This window comes from Nelumbo lutea, chromosome 7, assembly GCF_056320005.1.
Source record: "Nelumbo lutea isolate HS-2025 chromosome 7, American lotus-T2T, whole genome shotgun sequence".
NCBI classification, from domain to species: Eukaryota; Viridiplantae; Streptophyta; class Magnoliopsida; order Proteales; family Nelumbonaceae; genus Nelumbo; species Nelumbo lutea.
In genome coordinates, this window is record NC_142690.1 from 31,896,942 (window position 1) to 31,923,406 (window position 26,465).

General features: G+C 37.5%; 1 protein-coding gene across 1 annotated transcript in view; it reads right to left on the bottom strand.

Annotated features, from left to right (window-relative positions):
• The window catches only part of LOC148845989 (ER membrane protein complex subunit-like protein), a 34,420-nt gene extending 24,529 nt beyond the window's left edge, over positions 1-9,891 (bottom strand). Inside the window, exons 1-3 of the mRNA XM_088953383.1 lie at positions 9,408-9,891; positions 9,117-9,179; positions 8,927-9,022 (exon numbers count right to left, since the gene is read on the bottom strand). Of these exons, the coding sequence (XP_088809509.1) occupies positions 8,927-9,022; positions 9,117-9,179; positions 9,408-9,725 (477 nt within the window). The 5' untranslated portion in view covers positions 9,726-9,891. The remainder of the gene's footprint in view (positions 1-8,926; positions 9,023-9,116; positions 9,180-9,407) is intronic.
• Between the last annotated feature and the right edge of the window lie 16,574 nt (positions 9,892-26,465).

Below are 26,465 nucleotides of genomic sequence, written 5' to 3' on the forward strand. Positions count from 1 at the left end.
TCCTAGATCTCAAAGCTTTTGGAAGCCTGTGCTAGAGAGGTTTACTAAAAAATTGGCTCTTTGGAAAAAGAAGCTACGTTTCTTTGGGTGGAAGGATAACCTTGATCAAAGCCACCTTAGCTTATCTTCCCATTTACTTTTTGTCCACTTTCCGCATCCCTACGGAAATAGCTAGGGAACTAGAAAAGTTGATGGGGGATTTCTTGTGGGAAGCAGGGGAGGGAAAGAAAGACCACTTGATGAAATGGGAACAGGTTAGTAAACCCAAAGAAAAGGGTGGGTTAGGAATAAGAAATTTAACCCAAAAGAATATAGCCCTCTTAGCGAAATGGCTGCGGAGGTTCCCTTTGGAAAGTGGTAGGCTTTGGCACAAGGTGATTGCAAGCATACATGGTCGGATGCACAATGGCTGGGATGCAAACGTAGCTTCCAATGCAACTTCTTTTTCTCCCTGAAAAGCAATTTTTGAGATTTATCCTTCCTTTGTGAATCTTATCCAATATGATGTGGGAAACGGGTTGAGAGTCTTGTTTTGGGAGGACCTTTGGATAGGTATGTAACCACTAAAGGTCCAATTTCCTGTGCTTTAAACACTATCAAGTTACAAATTTGAACCCATCTCTAAGGTTGTGAACTTTCTACATTAGGCATAAATTGGGATTTTGGTTTTAGAAGGGGCATGAGGGAAATAGAATGTGAATCTCTCATTCCCCTTTTGGCCAATATTGACTCTACCTTCTTGGATCAAAATGTAGAGGACAATAAGGTTTGATCCATCACTTCAGATGGTACTTTCACTTGTGCTTCTTTTTTCAACTTCTTAGTTCAGCCTACAACCATGGGGGTAAATTTCCCGTTGAAAGAAATTTGGAGTAAGTCAATCTCTCCTAAAATCCAGGCACTTTGTTGGGAAGTTTTCCTTGGGAATATTAACACTTGTGATGATATGCTGCAAAAAAGAAGGCCAAACAAATGTCTTTCTCCTCACATGTGCTTTCTATGTAAGAGCAATGGTGAAACCATTTCCCATATATTTTTATCCTATCCTTTTGTACTTTATATTTGGGAGCAGTTTTTGTTTTCTCTTTGGGTGCAGATGGGCTCCTCCTTAAGATGTGGTAGGTCTCTTTGATCCAAATTTCTTGAGACAACTGAATAAAAGGGGAAGAATTTTGTGGAAAATAGTGAGAGCCGCCGTGTTATGGATTGTATGGGAAGAAAGGAACAAGAGGATCTTTAATGAGAGTATTTGCTGATCTCCCCACCCACTGTACAGTGACCAACATATTCCTTGTCAACCCACTGAATTTCTTCATTTCATTCTTGTAGCGCCACATAGCCTCTTCCGGATTTTTCAACCAACCCACCACCACTTTGGAATCTCCTTCGATTATTAGGTGTTGTACCCCCAGCTGGTTTGCAAATTGCACCCCTTGTACAGCAGCTAATAGCTCTGCCCTGATAGAGTCCCCAATTCCTAAGGGACCTGAGTAGAGCAACAAAATCTCTCCCTTCTCATTTCTCAAAGCACCCCCCATTCCGAATAATCATGGATTACCCATGCTACTTCCATCAAAGTTCAACTTCAGTGAACCTTCAGATGGAGGAGACCAGCTTGTAATTGATTTGTCCTTTAGGGGTGAACACCTTGCTACTGCTGACCAATTTCTCCAAAGGTCATTAAAGGAGAATTGATGAAAGATTTCCAAAGTCTTCAGCCAAGGTATTGCCTTATTCAACACACAGTCTTTCAAATCCTGACTGCTCCTTTCCTTTTCTTGAAAATTTTTAGCATTCCTTTCTTCCCAAAGAGTCCAAATCAAGGCAGCGCGAGCACATCTCCACATAATTCTCCCTATTTTTGTGGGCCAAAAAAAGTAGAATGGTTGAAGAGCATGCGAACTTCTGCTGGTAGACTCCAACTACTCCCAAACAACGAAAGTAGCCAAGCCCAAAGGTCTACAGAAAAGGGACGAGATATTAATAGGTGATAACAATCCCACCGTGAGCTCTACAGAGGATACACCAATTAGGAGAAATATAGAGGAAAGGTCTCCTCTTTTGTAGGTTATCTAGAGTGTTTACTTTCCCATGGAATACTTCCCAACAAAACGCCATAATCTTTGGGGGAACTGGCCTGCACCAAATTTCTTTTGACGGAAAGGGTTGTTGAGTACAAAGTTGAGAGATGGACTTGAAGAAAGAAGCACAAGTGAAGGTTCCGTTGGGTCTAGGAGTCCACACCCTCTTATCTGGCTTAGAGGGATCCAAACAAACCTGATTAAGACAACAAAGCAAGACAGAAAGAGATTCAATTTCATCATCCCTTAGTCCTCTACGAAACCCAAAATCCCAAGTAGGTTCTAAGGGTGTTCCTAAAGGTGAGACAAATTTTGAGACCACCTCTTTTTTATACAAAGAAACAGAAAATAGCAAAGGAAACATGTCCTTTAAAGGTGTGTCTCCTACCCAAATATCCTCCCAAAAACGAACAGCGTTGATAGAACAAACTTCATACCTGATAAAATTGAGGAATTAAGGAAGGGTGTTGTGAATGAACTTCCAAGGTGTTGCTAGGTTATCCTGCCTTGATACACCAGCATCCCATCCATTCTCTAACCTCCCATGAATGCTTCCCACCACCTCATGCCATAGCCTCTCTCTTTCCAATGGCCATCACCACAACCATTTCCCTAACAGAGCTTGATTTTTTTCCAGTCACCCTCCCAAGTCCCAAACCCCCCTCTTCTTTACTTCTGCACGCAATTTCCCAATTAACCAAATGATCCTTTTTTCCTTGTTCTGGCTCCCATAGGAAATCTCTCATCAACTTCTCCAGTTTCCTAGCTTCCCTAACTGGTATCCTAAAGACAAACAAAAAATAGGTAGGTAAGTTAGCTAAGGTAGCTCTTATTAAGGTAATTCTCCTTCCTAAAGAGATATAATTCTTCTTCCATGAGGCCAAAAGGAAGCCCTAAGTATGACATAGGCCAAACAGAGATGGAACACTCAAGACACTCCGCAATAGCCTCGACCTCCCCTACCTCCAAATTTATACCCGCTAGGCAACTCTTTTCGAAATTTATTGTCAGATTAGAAATACTTTTAAATCCTTTGATTAGCTCCTTTAGGTCTGCTACCTTTTCACTAAAACCTCCTTCACAAAAGATCATTAGGTCATCTGCAAACTGAAGATGGGTGACAAGGACTTGGTGTCTCCCTATTCTCCAACCCCTAATGGCATCTTCACTGTCAGCCTTAGTAATGATCCTACTAACCACATCAGCTACTAAGGTAAAAAGGAAGGGTGAGAGTGGATCCCCTTGCCTGACACCCCTACAAACTGGAAAAAAGCCCCTTGCCATACCATTTAACAAGGTGGACTAGGTATAGGGAACCTGTTAAAGAAAAACAAGGCCCTTCTTGGGAAATGGCTATGGAGATTCCCTTGTGAAGAAGAAAGATTGTGGCACAGGGTCATTAAAAGCTTACATGTTGAAGCAGATAACGGCTGGGATGCAAAACTAGCCCCCAATACAGCTCCATCTTCTCCTTGGAAGGCGATTTTTGAGGTATGTTCTACTTTTCTTCAATTTATCAAGTTTGATGTCGGTTGTGGTAACAAAGTCTTATTCTAGGAAGACCTTTGGGTTGGGGAAGTGCCTCTTATGTTCAAATTCCCAAACCTCTACTCCTTATCAAACCATAAAAACAAACCCGTTGCTAGGCTGGGTATGCTTTCAAATTCAGGGATCTCTTGGGATTTTGGTTTCAGAAGAGGGTTGAGGGAAAATGAGTGTGAGTCTCTAGTGCTTTTGATTTCAACACTTGAGAAGGTCTACTTGGACCAATCTATAGCTGATTGTAGAGTTTGGTCCCCAACTTCTGATGGTTTATTTTCCTATGCATCTTTCTTCGGTTTGCTCACTCACATTGATCCTATGGGAGTGAACTTCCCAGTGAGAGAAATCTGGTCTAAACCGATCCCTCCAAAAGTACAAGCTTTCTGTTGGGAAGTGTTCCTAGGGAAGGTAAACACTTGTGATGTGCTACAGAAAATGAGGCCAAACAATTGCCTCTCTCCTCATGTGTGTGTCCTTTGTTTAGGATGTGGTGAAACCCTAACCCACTTATTTTTATCCTATTCTTTTGCTTCTGGTATTTGGAATGTTGTTTGTTCTCTCTTTGGATGCAGATGGGTTCCCCCCCAGGATGTGGTAAGTCTATTCAGCCCCTCTTTCTTGTGTCAACAAAAGAAAAGAGGAAAGTGCTTATGAAAGGCAGTAAGATCAGCTACAGTATGGACCATATGGGAGGAAAGAAACCTAAGAATCTTTTCTGGAAAGAGCAAAACAAAGGAGGAAGTTATTGAAGCCATAAAAATCAGAACTGCACATTGGGTGAAGACCATGGAGATATTCAGAAACTACTCCACAAATGAGATACTAAGAAATTGGACTGAAGTAGCACAAATAGATGTACCCAAAGTACTTGTAAGCATGGAATGGAAGCCACCAGCACTAAACAAATTAAAACTAAACGTTGATGGGAGTTCTCTTGGCAACCCAGGAAGAGCATGCATAGGGGGTGTGTTTATAAATCATCTAGGTGCGGTGGTGGCACTCTACTCAGGACCAATAGGTATTGGTGACTCAATACAAGCTGAATCTCTAGCCCTACTTCGAGGTCTAAAGATGGTTGAGCAGATAGGAACAATAGACTTAGAAATAGAAGGAGACTCACTATTGGTCATCTCTTGGGCCAAAAACATCACATCAGTACCTTGGAAGGAAGTTCAACTCTTAATTTGGTTGGATTAAACAAGATGCAAATGGAATGGTGAGTACCCTAACAAAACAAGGGGCAAATAGATCTTCATTGTACTAGGCAGAATTGTAACTAATTAGTGGAGATTGCAGTTTGTTCCTCTGCAATCTTTACTTACTGTAACTTAATTTCCCTGTCATTAATGAAAGTTTTTTTGCTGATAAAAAAAAATACCATTTACCAAAATAGAGTAATGACAAGTACTGATACACCCAAATATCCAACTCCACCACTTGTCCCCAAATCCACAGTTTCGCATCACCTCTAATAAAAACTCCCAGTCCACCAAGTCATAGGCCTTTTCAAGATCCAATTTACAAATGAAACCTCTCTTCCTAGACCTTTTCATTTCCTCCACACACTCATTCATAATTAAGATTTGATCTGTTATTTGTCGCCCTCAAATGAAAGCCCCCTGGGTTTCACTAATGATAGAAGGGAGAAGTGTTTTGATCCTCAACGAAAGCACTTTAGCCAGAATTTTATAAATGCTTGTCACTAGACTAATAGGCCTATAATCTTTCGAGTGGTTGGCATCAATCTTCTTAGGTATCAAGGCCAAAAAAGTGGCATTGATTCCAAGGCTTATTACATGATTGTCTTGCTTATTACATGATTGTCTGCAAATTCCTTAAAGACTTCAACTAAATCCTCTTTCAACACCTCCCAATAGTCTTGATAAAAACCCATTGTAAAGCCATCTAGACCTGGAGCCTTGGATCTTATCCATTAGAAAGACAACTTTCTTAATCCCTTCTTCTTCAAAATCCCTTTCCAGCCACCTTGCCATTCCGTCCTCAATTCTTGGCCATTCCACCCCTTCCACGACTGCTCTCTCACTCAAAGATCTTCTATAAATCGATTTGAAGTGGTCCACAAATTTTCTGGCTGTCATCCTAGTTGGTAATCACTTTCTCTCCTACCTCTAACTTGGTCACAAGATTCTTTCTTCGTCTCCCATTTGCCAAATCATGGAAAAATCTAGTGTTCCAATCGCCTTCCTTAATCCACTTGTGTATAGATTTTTGTCTCCAACTGATTTTTTCCCTCAGTAACACCTCTTCCAAATCATTTTTCAATTGTCTCTTTAACACTCTGTCCTCCTCGATCAACCCATTTTGAGATTCCTTTACATCCAAGTTTTCTATTCGAGAGATTAGGCACATTTTTTGCTCCTCAATTTGGTAGCTCTTTTCATGCCTCTTGTAACATGTGAAACACTTTGCCCCACATTGCTTTGGAAAGGGAAGTGGTGTTCACCTAATAAGTTAACTCACTCTCCCTATGGATAGGGGACCCATTAAAGCACAACTATATATTGTGGGGTTAGGAGTGCTTTTCACACACACATGTGCCAAGCCAAGTTGGGTTGGACGCACAAACACCATATCCTTTTTATCATTTTAAACTTTAATTGCTTGTTTAATCATTGTTTTTTTTTCCTTCCTTGTATCTCTTTAAACAAGTGACTCTCTTGGGCTGTTTTTTTATTTGTTCAGGTGTTTGTTGATTCTCTATAAATAAAAGGTCAGGGAAGCTAGTGACACACAATTCTTAGCAGTCATCTTGTGTTTGTTATCTTAGTCTAAACATCTTCATAAGTGACTTGAAGAGGGCTGGTAAACAAGTACAAGTCTATCAAAAGCCTATGGATGGAACGTTTCATCATAGAAACTAATTCGCAAGATCTTAGTTGTACCATAGGGGGTAAATGTGGTTTTAAGGAAAGTGACCAAGTGACACAACTCAGGCCAGTTCGCACTTTCATCACTCGTTTCACATAGGAGCATTTCACAGCTTGTGTTTTGCATTTGCACCTGGAGTCTTTTTTTCTTGATAAAATAGTAAGATTTTATTAAAAAAAGATCAATATGATAATACAATACAGGCTTCCCAAGGAGAGGCACGAGCTAGTACCCCTCCTAAACAATAACATTGTATTATTACATCAGACTAGAAAACAAAAATTTACAAAGCTGCCCAGAATAAATGCTCCCTTGAGGCCCCTTGCTTAACTAACCCATACGCTATGGCATTAGCTATTCTACCCACCCACTAAGAAGTAAAAGTCATGTTCCTTGAAAACCAATTAACTTTCCTCAAAAGGTCCCTATAGCACCAAATAACTGAATCTGGATTTGTTAGCCAACCCACAACTTTGGAATCTCCTTCAATAAGCAGATTTTGAACTCCTAACTGGTCTACAATCTGAATACCCTGTACCACCGCTAGAAGCTCAAGTCTAATAGAATCTCCTATACCCATGGGGCCTAAGAATAAGGCTAAAGTTTTGTTGTCTTTATCTCTCAACACCCCTCTTATCCCTGAAGGACCTGGGTTGCCTTGGCTGCTACCATCAAAATTCAACTTTGTCCAGCCTCCGAAAGGAAACACCCACACAGTTGGTACCCTATTCTTCCTGGTACTGCTACTAGCTACAGCTATCCAATTCCTCCAAATGTCATCAAAAGAGAACGTGTGAAAGGAGTCCAAAGATCTCAGCCAGTAGATTACCCTAGTCAAAATACAATCCTTTACAATCTAAATACTTCTCTCCTTCTCTTGGAATAGCCCAACATTTCTTTCTTCCCAAATTGTCCACAAAGCAACAACTCTAATACACCTCCACATTGTTTTACCAGTTTTTGTGGGCCACACAAAGGAGGGGTCATCAAAAAGTTGATCGATGGTTGTAGTCAAATTCCACCTGCACCCAAACAAGGCAAAGATCCAACCCCAAATAGTAGCAAAAAAAGAACAGGTTAAAAGTAAGTGGGAGCAATCATCACCATTAACCCTGCAAAGTACACACCAATTAGGAGATAAACACATGGAAGGTCCTCTCTTCTACAAGCAGTCCAAAGTGCTTATCTTCCTATAGAACACCTCCCAATAGAAAATAGTAATTTTAGAAGGTACATGTCTAGACCAGATCTCCTTAGCTAGAAAACCCATAAGTCCTGGGGAAGAGCAAAGGGACTTAAAGAAAGAGGCGCACGTGAAGTAACCTTTTAGATGAGGGGACCATAATCTCACATCAGATCCGGGGGGTCCAAAAAAACACTTTCAAGTAGTGACAAAAGGTCTAAAACACGAGAGTTTCAGAGTTCATGATCCCTCAAGCCCCTACGAAACCCAAAGTCCCAATTCAGAGAGGATGGAGAAACAAGTGTTGGAAGAAAGTGAGAGATAGCTTTTTCCTTGTAGAGAGAAAGGGGATAGAGAGAAGGAAAAGTGCCCTTAAGAACAGAATTGCCCACCCAGATGTCTTCCCAAAACAAAACAGAAGTACAAGAGTTGACATCATACTTGACAAAATTGAGGAATTGAAGGAGGATACTCTGAATTGCTATCCAAGGGGTTGCCAACGTGGCTTGACACAATACACCAACATCCCATCCATTTCCCAAACTGTCATGTATACTATCTATCACCTCATGCCACAGCCTCTCCCGTTCTATAGGCCACCTCCACAATCATTTTCCTAAGAGAGTTTTATTCTTTAAAACTAAATTCCCTAGACCCAACCCACCCTCCTCTTTCCTCCTATAAACTATTCCCCAATTTGTTAGATGATCATGTTTTCCTCCCCTGGCTCCCAAAGAAAATTTCTCATTAATCTCTCCAACTTCTTGGCCTCCCTAACAGGTATCCTGAAAACCGAGAAGTATTTACACCTGGAGTCTTCTATAGTAGTTCAGTGTGCTTTAAAATGATAAGTTCCATCGCTCCCCTCTTTCTATTTGTACAATAGTCTCTTATTAGGAGAGGCAATGGACTTGTTGGCTCTTTTCTTTTTCCTAGTGTACTTCCTTACTTTTTCATGAAGTCTTACTTTTTCACACTGCCATTTATTATGCCCCAGTTCTGAATTCCATACTCGATACTATGTCTCCCTGTAGAAAATAAAATTAATATTGAAGTAAATATGCACCCACAATTCTATTAAAAGCAAAAATCAACTAAATTGCAAATTGCAAAAGAAGCTCCACTTTTTTCACTGCAGAAGGGGCGGAAATTTTTTTTCAATCTGTAAAACTTCAGTTATATCTTTGGCCCTTTTACAGCAAGAGAGAGAGAGAGATTATTGCCAACTTACTGCTTTGACTGACGATATAATGTAATCCTTCCCCGGAGGGCTCAATACATTAGACGGTATTCTTATCCTATAGAATTCGTCATCCTTCAGCAGCTTCTGCAGGAAATAATGTTAATGCCTCATTAAAGCTACTGTCCGGTGCAAAACAATAACAGAAGAAAGAGACAAGTAGATGTAGAAGAGAAATTACTTCGAACTCTTCCTTCTCTGTTTCACTAAAACCAGTCCTTGAAAACCGAAGTTTAGTTAAAGTCTGCAAAGCCAAAAATTAAACTTTGACGTCAGATAGAGAGAGAGAGAGAGGGAATTTGTCTTTCGGAATCAGAAATTCCCAACTGCTTAAGTCGAACAAAAGCCATTGAGACAAATTCAAGAACCAAAGCAGTAAATACACCCATAGAAACTCACGAAGAAAGAAAGACCAAATTCGATCCTAAAACTGACAATCTGACATGAAAAAAGAAAAGAGAGGAATACCCACCTGTCCACCATGACTGGAGGTCTTGAGGCGAGCAGTGAAGGTTCCAGCAGGAGAGAAATCAGAGTCTGCAAAGGCATGTTCAAGCGAAAACTGAACCTTCGAATCCGAATCGTGATCAGATGAAGATCTCCTTCTTACCGGAGGAGACGGAGTTCGAGTAGGGTTTATGTGATCGAGGTCGGGAGCTCTTCCTCCTTCGAGTCCGAACTCCTCGTCGTCTTGAGGGAGCTCGTCGGATTGAAAGGCGGAGGACAAGATTATCAACGAGAAGAATAAGCAGAAGCAGAACAGTAGAGTCTTGCGATTTCTTCTCTCCATTTTGATCGATTCACGGATTCAATCAAAAGAGCAGTGATTGTTCTGATCGGTTTATAGGATAATAGGAGTTTCGGAATCTATTCCATCTTATTCTCTCTTCCTCATGGACCGGGCCCGGCCGGATTTTGGGCAAATTGCACTGTTAGGAATGGCAACGGGGCGGTTCGGGGCGGGGGACCCCGATTATAAAAATAAAACCCATCCCCGTCGTCGATCCCCGCCGGAAATAATCCTCCATCTCCGATCCCCAATAGGCATGGGTTCCCGCGGGGATCCGAATCCCTGATTTTTTTACTATTTATTTAAAATAAACAAAAATTTTAAATTATAAATAATTTTTTAAATATGTTTTGATATCTAATATAAATAATATAATAATATAATCTATATACATAATCGGAGTCGGGTGAGGCAAGGACCTCAATCCCCATCCCTAATCCCGACACTCGATCAGGAATTCCTATTAATCCCCATCCTTGTCCCCGCCCTGCCAAAACAATCCTCATTGGGTCGGGGAAGTCGGATCCCTCCAGGAATGGGGAAAATTGTCATCCCTATGAACTTGTATGCCCTGTTTGGTTCAACTCTCGACACGGACAAGAATGGATAAAAATGGACATAAGGCTCGGTTTGGAAGGACTACAAATACAAATATATGTAGAGTGCTAAACTATGCATTTTTTGTATTATTTTGTATGTATTTGTACCATATATATTTGTATTTATACTCCCAAACTGAACTTGAGGAGAAAATATTGCTATGACCTATGAATCAAAATGCTTTTTCCCTGAATTCTTTCATGTCCTATATTGCTTATTTTCAATATTTTCAAAATAAAGTTGTGTCGACAATCATAGATGACCGACCTAGGTCTCCAAACCCATCAACATAGGTGTTTACTGGTGAATAGCCAATTGTCAATGTTAGTCAATATAAGTTTCCATAGCAGTCCACTAGTAAACATTTATTGTGACAGCTATAACATAGAATTTTTTTAAAGAATGAAAATGAATAAGATGAGACATGATTACTTTTCATGATGCACTTTAATTTTTGTGCTATGGGCTGATTCTTCATTTTGAAAAGAATGGGGTATATGGCAGGAATTTTGTAACCAAATGCCCTAATGTTATTCATTCTTGCCCATTCCTGTCCTAAATAAACAAGAATTAAATGAATGAGGCTCGAAACAACGAACCAAACACATATTAAAACAAAACATGCCATGTCATATGCATCTCCTTTCTCTCCTTCTCTGTTCCCTTCCTAAGTCTCATAAGTTGCCAACTTAGCATGGCATTCCCTTCCTTTCCGACTCCAATTTAATAGATAGGCACATATTTAGGATACAATGTTTTAGATGTGAACAAAATAGCACGGAATGGAACATTCTTCTGGGATTGCCTAAGATGAATCAACGGAGAAGAGCAAGTCAATGAAAGCAGTGATGGCAGAATTCATATCTTGTAGCCGTTTCAGGACCTTGAATCTAGTTGGGTTGTTTGGCCCCACGAAGAACCTAAAGGAATACTCTTGAAGATTTACACTAATGCAATCATTGGAAAGATGACAACCATCTTTTCATGATTTTTACCAAGGCTGTGTTTGGTTGTGCTACAAATACATTTCTGTACATTGTAAATGCAGTCTTGATCAGTTTAGGTGTAAGCAAAGTGGGACCGGGTCCCCACTTGGATGAATTGCAAATTAGATATGGAAAAAGCGTATAATTGTTTGGAGTGGAAATTTATAGAAGAATGTCACAAGAAATTGGGATTTAGTCACACTTGATTAATTGGATTATGCAATGCATCACCACCCCATCATTTAGAATAAGTGTTAATGGGTTGCTTGGTCCAAGATTCAAAGCCAGTAGAGGAATAAGGTAAGGTGGCCCCCTCTCACCATACATTTCACAAGCAAAGTAAAAAAGGCTTCTAAAAGTACAGAACCGAATATAGGGATTAAGTTAACCTCGGGATGTCTGAAAATTTCCATTCTACAATTTGCAGATGACTGGATGATCTTTGGTAGGGTGTCTATTAATGGATACATTGGGATCAAATCAATCCTGCATCAATATGAGATTGCACCAAATGAGAAGGTTAACTTTAATAAATCTAAAGTTCTTTTCTCAAAAAAAATTGTCCAATAGACTCCAAAAATTTATTGCTCGAAATCTTGGAATCCCTAAGGCTATGAAGTCTGAAAAAATATTTAAGGTTAGTCTTGGTTTAGTTACCCAAAAGCTTAAAGACAAATTAAGTGGTTGGAAGGCCAATACTCTCTCTAGAGCTGGAAAAGCAGTTCTAATTAAGTTTGTGACTAGTGCCACCCCTTTCTTTCAGATGGCCTGCTTTCCCCTTCTGGCTCTAATGCTTAGGCTCAGTTTGGAAAAAGTACATATACAAATTCGTAGAATGCAAAACCATGTATTTTGTATGTATTTGCACTGTACATATTTGTATTTGTCTTCCTTCCAAACTGAGCCTTAAGGAAATTGATAACACCCAAAGAGATTTTTTTTTTGAGTGAAAGTTTGAATAGGAAAAAACTTGCTTGGACAAAGTGGAAGAACTTATGCAAACCAACTAGTCTTGGAGGGCTTGGTTTTTGAGAAGCTAAAAAAAAATCAATTTGGCTTGCATGGCTAAGTTAGGATGTAGGGTGTTGAATGATCATGATAGTTTATGGGTAAAAGTAGTTCAAAATAAATATCTTAAAAATCAAAGTTTCTGGGAAGCTTCCCTAAAAGCTAACATGTCCCTTAATTGGAAAGGAATTCTTAGTAGCCGGAATTTTATCCTCAAGGGTATGAAATGGATTATGGGAAATGGAGATAATATTCTGATTTGGATGGACAATTGGATTGGAAAATTGTTGAACTTGGGGGAGCTTAGGATTAAGGGCCTGTTTGTTTGCTCTAAAGTCTGACATCTAAAAGTGCAACAATTACATTAAGAGGTATATTGGTATTGGTGAACTCTTCTTTCCTCTGAATGTAGAAAATGTTGTTCTGAATTCTGAATTTTGAACATGATCAAATATCCATTTTGACCCCGTGTATGAGAGTTTTTATTTGTCTTTTTGGGGGTATCATTGAAAAACAAAAAATTGTATGATTGCATTTTAAGAAATAAGAGATAAGAGAAAATGAACAACCATTTTTCTCTTAAAGTTAAAAAATTCCTCTTAACAGATAAGAGTTAAGAGGAAACGAACAAGCCCTAACAATACTAACAATAAGGTTGGTGAGTTTTTTTAACCCAACTATAATGAGTTGGGAATATTCTAGAATCCCAATAAATATTCTTCCTAAAATAAACAAATGTCCTTGAATGATATTTTATTCTAAAGACTAATATGAATGATGAATTGAAATGGGGTCCAAGTTGTAATGGGGAATTTACTATTAATTCAGCGACCTAGTTTTAAGATGATATTGATAACGATAATGAATAAGTTTTGGCTGTGAAGTCTCTTCTTAGAAAATTGAAAATTCAGCTAAGAGTGAAGCTATTCTTGTTGTTTTTAAGTATGGGAAAAATACTACAAGATCAAGACTCACAAGTGTAGGCATAATTGTCCCATTTGCATCTCAAAGTTGGAACCAATTGACCATTTATTTGTGAATTGCACTTTCTCAAATCAAATTTGGACTCTTCTACCCCCCCCCCCCCCCCCAAATGGGACCCAAATCCAATGAAAGATTTATAGATTGGTGGGTTAGAATATCTAAAGACCTGGGGGCAATAGAATTAGGAGAAAATTTGGCATAAATAATGTGGTCTTTAACTCTCAAACTCCCTCCCCTACAAATGTATTAGAAAACACTGCTTGTGATCTTAGAGACTTGAAGGATACCTCTCTATTCATCAACATAAGAGAGCATAGGAGATAGATTATTTATGTAAGATGGAAATCACCTGAGATGAATCATGTTAAGATCAATTTTGTTGTTTCTGTTAGAAGCACTAGTTTGACTAGTATAGCTTGGGCCAAAGACTGATTTGGAGCTATTCTTTCCTTCAACTTTCATTCCATTGGCTTCAACAATGTTACAGTTGTTGAGGCTTGGGCGGCATGGGAGGCTCTTCAAGGCATGTTAGAGTTACCGTTTGAAGATTTCACTATCGAAGGAGACTCCACCCTCACCATCGCATGCATCAACTCAAAGTGCAAGCAATTATGGTTTTTGTTCAGCATCATTAAAGACATCCTAGCATTCTATAAAAGCAATTAGAAGAGGTTCAAGTTCACTCACATCCATAGAGAGCCAAACTTTCTTGCGGATTTTTTTGACAGACCTGTGTCACAATAGCTCTCCGGATTCCACTTCTCCTCAAGTCAAGAGTGAAACTGAGAGAATTAGATGGGAAAATTCCTGGGGTCCCAATCCTCCCGTCTCTATTAGTGCCCCTCTTTTCTGTACCAAAAAAAAGTGCACTCTTCATATTTGGTAAAAACCATTCAAACCAAACGTGTTAAAATGTGGATGTTTGGATTATTACGAGGGTGCAAATCCAAGTCGAACATTGCTCAAGACATCTTAGTTATTGTTCTTATTTACTTTTTCGCCATAGTCGGTTTCTCTTTGATGTTTCTTAGAAGACAACCTTGGACAGCTAAAGCTGAATTACAAGCAATCTTCAAGCACGTTTCAGGTGATTCAAAGCTTCATGAATTCAATAGAAATTAAATAGATCTCATTTGTAAAACCCTACTTGTTTCAAATCTTGCAATTGAACCTGAAATACTAGCAATCTTTAAGCACATTTCAATTCCTTTACTCTTTTGTATGCTATATAGCCTTGACTTAATGTCTTTGGCAGAGGCGTTAAGCTGCTCCTTTGGGAAATTTAATTGGCTATGTTTGATTTGAAGGAAAAGGTAGGGAATGTCAAGGAAACCAATACAAGGGTTGTAAAGGTTTTCCTACCTTCCCCTCCCTTTCCCTACATTTTCCTTCAAACCAACATAGTGGAAAGGTAGGGAAATTTATACAAAATTTGTAAAGGTTTCCCTACCTTTCTCACTTTTTCCTTCAAACCAAACACGGCCTTATGGACTAGGACACGATCAATCATAGGACATGATTCTGATGAGGAAATATTATTCAGGAGAAAAAGATCCTTGTTTCAACTTTGCTAGGTTCCACTACCCTTGATGGAGAGGGTTTGTTGCCATGGAAAGCTTTGATGAAAGTATGCATAAAAAAGAAGGGCTTGAGCTCTGTACTACAATTTGATTGTTGTATTTCAAGGAAAGGTGAAGATGGATTTGAGTTTTCCATATATAATGCCTATCACCACCCATCTTTGACTTGCTTTGGAGAGCCAGACTAGGGGTGTCCAATCCGATCCAATCCAATGTGAGTCCATTATAAATGGACCAGGTCCAATCTATTTCAATGAATGTTTTGGACTAATTTGGACCGGTCCAATTTAATGTCTGGATCATCCAGTTTGTTCAAATTCATTTTGATTTAAATTGGTTTCAATCCAAATCTGGTCCATTGACACATATATTTTATCTTATATCAAAGGACAAGATATTGGCTTAAATCAACCCAATCCAATATAAATTTGTTACAAATGGACAAGGTCCATTCCAATCTAATAAATATTTTGGATCAGATTGGTCCAATCCAATATATCTTGTTAGTTCGTCCAAATTGATTTTGGACTGAACGAGGTCCAATCCAAAACTGGTCCATTGACACCCTTAAGCCAGACTTAGGGATGGCAATTTTCCCCATAAAACAGGGGCCCCGCCCCACCCCAAAAGGGGCGGGGACGGGGAAAATGATTTTTCTCAAAACCGGGTATGGGGCGGGAATGGATTTTGTATATAATTCCCCAAACCCAAAGGTAAATTAGTAAAATATCTCTAAGTTTAATATTTTTTTATCAATAATATCTCTAAGTTTAATATTGATATTTAAAATATCTCTAAATTTTTCCTAAATTCTTAAAATCCTAGGATCCCATAATTTTATTTTTGAATTACCCCTAAAGTATTATAATTCAATTCTAAAATACCCCCAAATTCCTATATCCTATGTATAAATTATTCATAAAATAGATAATTTTTAAGTAATTGCTTTAGAGCGAAGAGAATTCGGGAATTCCCTATCCCTAATGGAGAATGAATGCCCCACTTTGCCACCGGAGACGGAAGATATCTTGACTTCGGAGTTATAAATTGTCCATTCCTAGCCACTAGCCAGACTACGACAAGGTCCCTTTCTTCAGGTTAGAAATTGGTTATTAGTTCCTTTGCAGCGGTTGTTCTTCTCTCTCCAATTCTCTATTTGATGGAGTTTTCCAAAAGTCCCTATTTCTGTCAGATAATAGTTTTTTTTTACATATGTCACCGATGACAGGTTCAACGGATCTAAATTACCCATTGTAACTCAACCTCTGCTGGAGCACTATCACACTATGCAAGCGAGGATGGAAGATAAGAACAAAACGATGGCTTGTTTCCTAACAATCGAAGAATGGAGGAAAGGAAATGTTTACTTCGATAAAAACGAAGTAAAGTTTCCTTCATAAATGGAATTCAAATCTGCGCCTCACCGGCTCTCGCCCCACAAACGCCCCATACACCGAGAGTCCGCCATCTGTCCCTTCGCACGCAATTAACTTGTCCCACGTGTAGGGATAACGGGATGGCCGTTAGCTCGTCCCTTTAGCCCCAAAACTAGCCCAAAACCGAGTCAAACATTCCCGCATGCTTGAGCTGCCGGTCCCCTGAACCCCGTTCTTCTCCCCTCACCCGAGTTCTCCTTCTCCAGCACCGGTGACCACTCCGACCAGTTCACCTTGACCAGGTATTCTCCAACATTATTCTTATGTGTATGATATTTGGCTACACTTCATTCTGTTACCCAATGTAATACCAGCCGTCGAGGCACTGGGCTACACTTCATTCAGTCGAGCGAGCTACTATTACTTCATTCAGTTGCCAGAGCAGAACTCCATGACCACGCAAGCGTAACGCGAACGCTTCCAATTCTGCATAGAGAGTAGGAAGGAATGGATGGTCAAGCATCTTCAGAATCCTCTTCTCCGTCTCCGCCCTCTCTACCTTCTTCTTCAACGTAAGCGCTTCTTTATCCACAACCTTCATGGCGTAATAGCAGCTATCATCGCTGGCACCGGAGGTCCTGAGACGGCACAGGTAGACGCTCCCAATGTCGCCGCTCCCAATTCGACGAACGTGCTTGAAATCCCTGAAAGTCATCCCGCTCTTGCGGCGGGAAATGCCGGAACATATAGCTTCCCACGCGAAGTCCGATGACCAGTGGGTCTTGACGGCAAAGTTCTCAGGCGAGTAATAAGACGAAGTCTTGGCGGAGATTTCGAGAGCATCAAATGAAAGACGACTGATGCTACTGCAGCTATCGCTAATCATCGAACTCTGGCTAGAATTTAGTGTCTCTGCTGAACCGATTTCACCTTCTGAATCCCGCAAAAACTCGCACATTTTTGGATCAGAGACTCCACTTCACCTCTTCAAAGGTCTTCTACGTACGTACGCTTGAAAGGTTCCTACTTCCTACACAACACTACATTGGGTTTCTAAGTTTCTTCTGAAAACACTTTCAGCAATATATAAAGCATCACCTTCTTTTCCCCAGTGACTCAGAACGTAGCAAGTAGAAACGCAACAAGCAACTACCAGTCAAGGAAGTAAAGAACAGCAGAACCTAATCTTTTCTCCACCAAGAATCTAAGCTCTCAAAAGAGAGAAAATTGAAAAGAGAAAGCTTCCAGAAAGCAAAGAAGGAAGAACGAATAACCGAGGATTTCCTCAACGAACCGTCAAAGCAGCTTCTACTTCGCCATGAAAACACCTTGGAAGTTCTACTCACAGCTCCTTTCTTCTCCACCGAGAGACATGCATCGTTCGAATCTGTTGGGAATATGGGGTCATAACTTTAATAGTAATTGTAAATCAATTCCTATTAAAATACTGAAAATAAAGCTTATAATTTTCCAAGAGACAAATTCAAAATTGAGTTTTATAAGAAAAAAGCTAATTTTTCAATCAATTGTATAGGTGCAATTTCTCATGTAATTGACCAATCAAATCCATTGGATTTAATCTCTTATGAGATTAAAATCCAACAACCATTAAAGGACCATCAACTTTAACCCCTTGTCAAAGCACTACTCGTTGGAGAATACATGGTCAAGGTGAACTGATCGAGTAATCGCTAGTGCCAAAGAAGGAGAACTTGAATGAGGGGAGAAGAACAAGGTTCAGGGGACTAACAGCTCAAGCACGCAGGAATGTTTGACTCGGTTTTGAGCTAGTTTTGGAGCTAATAGGACGAGCTAACGACCATTCCATGCACGCGAGACAAGCTAATTGCATGCGAAGGGACAGATGGCGGACGCTCGACGTGTGGGGCATTTGTAGGGCGAGAATCGGTGGGGTGTAGATTTGAACTCCAATAAATGAAGTAATATCTAATAAAAATACAATTTTACCTTGATCCACGATACACTTTTACGTTGCAACCAAACGACTAGAAAACTGATCCAGAGTGCATTATAGCACTGATCCGGTATTTGCACCTCAACCAAACGCAACCTACGGCTCAATTTAGAAAGAGTGCAAATATGTAGAATACAAATACATACAAAATACAAAGTTTTGCATTATACATATTTGTATTTGTAGTTCTTCCAAATTGAGCCTAAAGGTTTGTTCCCATGCTAGTTTTTTTTTTTTTTTTTTTTTTTTTTTTTTTACTATTAATATTTTTGTTTTTGTTTTTCGTTGGAGGTTTTGCTTGTATAATTTTCTTCAACATGCCATTGCTATGTTGCTTCCAGGCCAATTCAGGTATACAAATGGAAGGTGGAATATCTTTATTCTTTATTTTTGCATGTGTTGGAGTTCATTTTCCATTAGGTCTTTGTGTTTTTTATTTTTCTAATTATTATTGATCTTCTTCAATCATTTTTTTTATTAACTATGGTATGGTGATATAATGGGTAGAGGCCCTTAGTTTGAACTCATGCATCGAATATTTTCAAAGATGGCTAAACGTTTCATATGGCTATTTGAGATTTTCATTAATTATATGGTCAAATATGATATGCAATTTTAATAAACATAATTTTCTTGAATTTGTCAGAACTTTTTACCATGGGAATGTTTATAAATATAAGGGCCCGTTTGGTTTGTGGATAAGATCAGAATTGGAATCAGAATTCCTATGAATTAGAATCAGAATCACCTATTGTAAGTGTGGCGGTGAAGTTACGTATGGGGGTCTCCCTAAGGACAAAGTAAGATTAGGTGCAGGAGGTAGGCTAAAGGCTAGGGAAAATGAGAATGATAAAATGATGATTTCGTTATGAGATTGACCCCTATTTATAGGGAGAAATCATGAGGTCTCGAAAGGAAGGGGTTAAAAGCATTTTATTCCCACTAAGAAATGGAATATTGGATTCGCTATTAATTGTCAGGGAACACTGCTAGAGTTTCACTACGTGTCTCACGAGATATCTTAGGGATATACTTTCATTTCATCCAAGAATTCTCATAATTCATGTGTGCTACTTCCTTTCATGACCCTTTTAATCGACGTGGCATGAATGGCACCATTATTTAGCTGGCGCGCCTTTATTAGGTCCACAAAGCATCCTGTCATGCACGTAAATTAAAGACACACATGTTTCTAGCATTTATTATTGGTCCGTAGTACTTCAACGCTTTTCGCGGCTTTGCAATAGTTTTGGAGCCCATCGCAGATCCACTCGTTTGCAAAGCTCATCGTGGGGTCACGCATGTCCAAAGCTCACCGCATGTTTACACTGGTTAAAGTTCATCACAACTTGTTCTGTGTACGAGTTTGTCGCAATCATGCGATGAGTTATGAACTCATCGCAGACATCCGATGAGTTATAAACTCATTGTAGACATCCGATGAGTTATAAACTCATTGTAAACATCCGTGTGGTATTAATTTGACACCATCTGTGCTTTGATGGTTTGAGTGACCACTATATACCTACACCTATTGTTGATGCCTGTTTGGTTCATTTGGAGTTGGAATCGGAATCAATCAAAAACTTTGAATTTTATATTAGTCTATTTATTATTTTATTATTACTTTATTAATATTTTATAAATATAATTATTATTTCATTAGTACTTTGTTATTATTACTTTATTAGTATTTAATAATTAATATCTTATTATTTATCATTAATTTATGAATATTTTATTAATATATTATTATTTTATTATGACTTTAATGATATTTTTATTTTTACATCTTATTAATATTTTATTAATATTTTCTTATTAGTTTATTAATATTCAATTACTTTTGTTTTTTATTTTAAAATTAATTTATTATTATTTTATAATTAGTATATTAGCATTTTATTATTACTTTATTTATGTTATATTATTATTTTATTTGCAATTAATTATTATTATTACTATTATTATTTAATAAATAATGTCTTTGCTTTTTATTAATATTTTATTATACTACTATTATTTTATTAGTATTTTACTAATATTGTATTATTATTTTAATTATTAATATATTCTTATTATATTTTTTCTTTAATTATATTGTATTAATATTTTTATTTATTTATTTATTATTATTATCATCATTATCATTATATATAATAATCAATATCTTTGCTTGTTATTATTAATTTAGTAATAGTTTATTATAGCACTATTATTTTGTTACTACTTTACTAACATTTTTTTAATTGTTTACTAATATTTATTATCGATATATTATTATCTTATTATTAATTTAATAATATATTATTATTTTATTAATATTAGGGTTTAAGTTTTTTGTCTTAAGTTCTTTACTTCTTGAGAGAGTGGCCATTCCCCATATGGGGGAATCCCATTCCGCCAGGAATGGGAATCAGAATCCCATTCTCGTCAAACAAACTATTTTGGCCATTCTGATTCCAATTCCAGGCAACTATTCTACAAAATCAAACATACCCTAAATAATTGTTTAGTTAAGAATAAAATGCAACAAATGAAATATGACATAAATCAAATTAGCACAATTGAATAGTTTTGTTGTTGTTACTACTAAATTAATAATCCTATCCAATTAAAATGCAAATGGATCAAATTGGGTCAAATTCAATGTAAAGTGAATGAATAAAAGCACTTTTGTAAAAATACTTTGGTAAAATTGCTTTTGTAAAAGTACTTCCGTAAAAGTGTTTTCATAAAAGTACTTTTTTAAAAGTACTTTCATAAAAGTGCTTTCGTAAAAGTACTTTTGTAAAATTTCTTTCGTAAAAGTGCTTTTTGTAAAAATACTTTTGTAAAAGTATTGTTGTATAAGTTCTTTCGTAAAAGTACTTTTGTAAAAGTACTTTACATAAAATTACTTTTATAGAAGTGCTTTTGTAAAAATGCTTTCATGTAAAAAGTACTTTTAAAAAATGCTCTCATAAAAATACTTTTGTAAAAATACTTTGCTTTTGTAAAACACTCTAATGTTATTCATTCTTGCCAAGAATGAGCAAGAATTAAGAGAATGATGCCTACAATAGTGAACCAAACATGACCGTAATTTTTATAAAATTACTTTTATAAAAGTGCTTTCGAGAAAATGTTTTCATAAGTGTTTTTATACTGGTCCAAAATATTCATTGGATTGGATTGGACCTGGTCCGTTTATAATGGACTCACAGTGAACTGGCTCGGATTGGACCAAATCCAGTCCAATTGATACCCCTACATACAACACTCGATGGCAAATATATCATGGAATCATGTGGGCCCCACATCAATAACACAATATGAAAAAGACAAAAAAGCTTGAAAAGATTTTGTAGTTTGTTGCATTAAAAAAATATATAAAAAATGAAAAGAATCAATGTATGACATCAAAATTATTTACTTTTCATAATTTTGAAGGGATTGGATTGAAAATTTTCATAATTTCATAATTTCCAGGTTGGATTGAAGGGGTCAGGTAATTTCATAAGCTTCTCTCTCTCTCTCTCTCTCTCTCTCTCTCTCTCCAAAATTATTTACTTTCACTACTAAGCAAACTGATTTCTCATCACGTTTCCTTCTTCCCTCATTTTGATCAATTACAAAACCATTGATAGTCTGATACTCGGTTATGGTAAGGGAAGGCTAACTTGTTTCCGTAGTGATCCTAAGTTGATCATGAATGTGATGAGTTAACTCATCATCTATATATCATTCAACCATGTAACCGATGCATCTATTCATTAATATATAAGTACATATTCAATGCCATTGATGTATATGCCAGTATGCATTTTCCATCAATGCATATATATGCATCCATACATGTACATGCAGTAAGAAATACTTTTGATATTAAAGCTGGAAGCAATGACAGATTCCTGGAGATGTGGTGGCGAATAGAAAAAGTAGCTACAAAGTATCTCTAATATTCTGAATGAAATCCATCCTTCTTACACCTATAATTTCCAAAAGATAAATCTTACTTACGGACTATGGGAACACCAAGCTAGCTAATCCTGGCTTTATACTCTCTTCCATGCAGCTATCTAGCAAGCTTACATTACTCTCTCAAATCTTTATGGAGTTTTTCTCCCAGATCATCATCAAATACTGTTGAGTTAGGAGTGATTACTTTGCATCCTGAGGTTTAGATTTAGAAAACCATGAGCATGACAATCTAATCCTTTGGATGTAGGTTACCTCTTCCTCACCAACACTTAATATATGGTGCCATGCATCAATGCACACTCAAGTCTCCTGCACCACCCAAAGAATCTCTAATTTGTGCTGCATATGTTGGTACGTGCATGGTTTAGTACACAGCAAACCCTTTTGCTTATAATTAGATTTAAATCTAATGTACTTGGTACAATAGATTCTAGTGTATTGGTATTGATGACGTAGGTGAGAGATCATGTGAATGATGGGTCCCCTGACAAGCAATAAGCCAATATTGCTTGTTATCTTCAAAACTAGCATTTTAATTTTAAGATTTCAAGTAGTAGGTTGAATTATCTTCAATTCCTGAGATCTACTAAGGCTGTTATTGGTTTCTGAAATGAGTAAGAAAAGAAAAGTTGTGGGATGATCCTTAAAATTTCCATTACTTTTTTTTCCTCATTCTTTTTATGTAGGTTGGTAGACCATTCTTCCCCCCTGGAATATCCTCATGAATTCAAAACATCCTCAACAAACATATTTACATCATTTTATTTGAATAAATCTGTACTCACCTTTTGCACTCTTATCAAACTTACATGTCAACTTTACATAAAAACAAACGCAAATTGCAAAAATTAATAGGAAAAAACTTCAGTCCCATTGCAAGACTTCCCCAGTGGAATCCATCACTAGCAATGTACCCTGATGTTAGGCTAGGCATTAAATAGTCTGGGTCCCATTACAAGACTTCAATCACTCTTCAGTCTTCCCCTAACAGGACTGGTATCAGAACCCGTATCCCCTAACATCAATAGCAAGATGTTTTCTTCAGACAAGAAAAAGAGATAATTCGGTTTCCCAACTACATAGACCACCACTGGAAACTGATTTGTGGGGGATAAATTCAGAACCTTTAACACTAAAACATAATATAGACTTACAACCCAAAATTCTTTATTACACTTAACTTCTTCAGTTCTCCCACTCCCCCCTTTGCAGATTTGAAATGCATGCCATCTTCTCGACTGCCTGTTGGACAAAGTAGAATAACATTTAGATAAAGACCCATCTCCTGATGTGAGGTAGATCAATCAGCATGAATCATGAATATATCTGTATACATCTAGGCCATGATGAGAGAGAAGAAATTGGTTTTCCAAATTTTAGTAACAATATTTGGGAAACAAACAAACAATAAGTAGATCATGGAATGAAGTCTAGTAACCTGGTGCAAACACTTCTGTGATGGAAAAATCTTTTAATACTCCTAACAGAAGTTACAATTTTGGCTAGAAAACCTCAATACAGAAAATTAGTGAGATAGGGAAAGTTTGGTTTTAGTTTGGCTGCATTTGATTCCTTGAATTAGTGAGGAAGGGCAAGTTGGGAAAAAGAAAAAAAATTCCTTAGGTTATGGTTTGACAGAAGTAAGAGAAAAAATATAGAAAGCCAGACCAACGACCTATGCCACAAACAGTTTTCAGGTATAGGTCTTACATGTGCATGTGGGGGAGTACAGCTATATTGCATATTTGGACTGGACAAATGACATTTTATTGAACTTTTCTAATAAAACAAATTTACCTGAGGTCATTAATGCCTAAGAAAATCTAACAGGACAAATATCACCACAGTTTGTTTTTTTTGATAGATGACCACAGTTAGCAAAAGATTAGTCATACTTGATTACATTTGGAAATGAATAATAGAATTGAACATGGAGCTATTCAAACCTAAGTAAACCCAGAAATTATATGCTTGAACCAACCCTTTGAATCAGAATTTAAAACCACACCAACTCCTCATATGGCAACCTCACCAGTAGGAAACTTTTGAGATCACACCCAAAACCCAATAACATGAAGCCCAAAGGTGAATCCTACCTCACTTTGGACATTAGAAAAAAAAAAAAAAATCTCCCCTTCACCTTCGCCTAGACTTGGTCTTAATTAACCAAAATAGGACAAGCATAAAATGATCATGGTAGAGATTTAAAACCAGTCCAATCAAACCAGCCCTTAGTAAATGAGCTTTCAAATCTACTCAACAACTAAGAAATGAGTTAATTTGTCACAACAGGGGGAGCAACTCCAAGTTTTTTTTTTTTAATTTTTTTGTCTGCAAGGGTTTTAGTTCACTAGCACATTAAGTTCAAATTTCTGTTGTAATGGACCTATCATCACAATAGCAAGTTGCCTTTTAGTAACCAATTATGGCCTTATGAATCGAAGATTTTCAAGTCAACCGGTTTATTGTAAAACTGTAAATTGTTATATGTGGATAAAAACATGTGTTTTTAATCAAAGTTATTTTATACACTATGTCACTATCTATGAAATTTATCCTGTTTTGTCAAAAAACAAACAAGGTTACCAACAAATCTTTTTTGGTTATAAGGACAACAAAGATCAAACAATTCTACTAATTCCTGTTATTTTGTTGCTCTCAACTGGGGTTGGACAAAATAATTTGTTTCAGTTGCATGCAATAGGTTTGTGTTACTGGAGTGAAGTAGTAGAGCTAGCTCTAAATTAAGGCACGCACCACCTTCCTAATTAAAAGTTCAAATCATGACTCATTGGTTTCTAGCAAGGAAATCATAATGGCCCTTGTAGCTTTCTCCCGCCACTGAATGCTGTATCTTGAGACTTGGCGTTTGAAAATTCTTGGTATGGGCTGTTACTTTGGAGTTTGGATGAACACTAAATTGGAATACTTAGCTATAGCTAAGATGCCGAATGCCTGAAACTATTACAGCAATTTGTTACCAAATCACGGTACGTGCCGAATGCCTGAAACTATTGCAGCAATTTGTCACCAAATCACGGTACGTGCCGAATGCCTGAAACTATTACAACAATTTGTCACCAAATCACGGTACGTGCCGAATGCTTGAAACTATTATATTTTGAAAATTGAAGCTCTGCCTGAATATTTTGGGGATTTTGGCTTTGAACATTAAATGATGGATACATAGAGACTAAATACTGACAATTAAACAATTTTACAAATTAAAGACAACATTACCTTCACTGTTAGCTTTGTGATGAATACAAATTGCTGGTCGACCTAGAAAAGGGGAAAAAACAGAGCAAGAAATAGATAAGGAGGAGGAGGAGGAGGAGGCATCCAACTTACCTTCACTCTTAGCTTCGTTCTCTGTGTGCAGCTTGAGAAGAAGACCGAGAAGAAAAAGAAGAAGAAGAAGAGAGATCGATCTTAGTTTCAAGAGATCGAGATCAATCTTAGTCGATTGGTTTTACCAGAGAGAGAGAGAGAGAGAGTGACGAAAGGTTCAGTCGAGACAAGGGTTCAAACACTTTGAAAAAAGAATGGGGCGGTAGCATGAATATTTTTCATGCTGCAAAATGTTATATTTTTTGCCCGAGATCCAAGTTTCATTCTTTTCAGAATGAGTCTTACAGCAAGAAATGGTTACCCAAACACCCACATCTCATTCATTCTTACCCATTCTTTTCCAAAATCAGTAAGAATTAAAAGAATGAGACCAATGACAGCGAACCAAACATGGCCTAATGCCCATAAAAAATTAAGAGAAAAAGAAAACTTTCTTTGATCCAATTCACAAAATGTAAAAAACCAAGTCAATTGAGGCTCCATAACACCCAATTTGCATATGACAGTTTTAAAGAAAGAGGGCAAAATCTAGGTACATTTATAGACAGCATAATTCAAACATGAGCTAACCAGTTATGACATGTGTGACATCTTAAACATTGTTAGTCTTTAATGCACACCTTGTTAAACGTGAACCTAAAACTCAAATCTCTTGGGGAAGTTTTTATTGGATTCACATTGACACCTCACAGCGAACGCCCCACAGCACATCATTGGAAATATTTCCCAATGGCAAGTACAGGAGGTATTCTCAATGCACACTGAGATGTGCATGTGAGGCACCCGTGGGGGGTTGATGTGATCTCATTTTTATTGGAAGGAGATCCCACCTCATAAATCAATGAAAAGTAAATAGACTATGTCATGCCTTTAATGTAATTGATTAAAAATTTAATATAAGGTGTTGTAAAATTTCA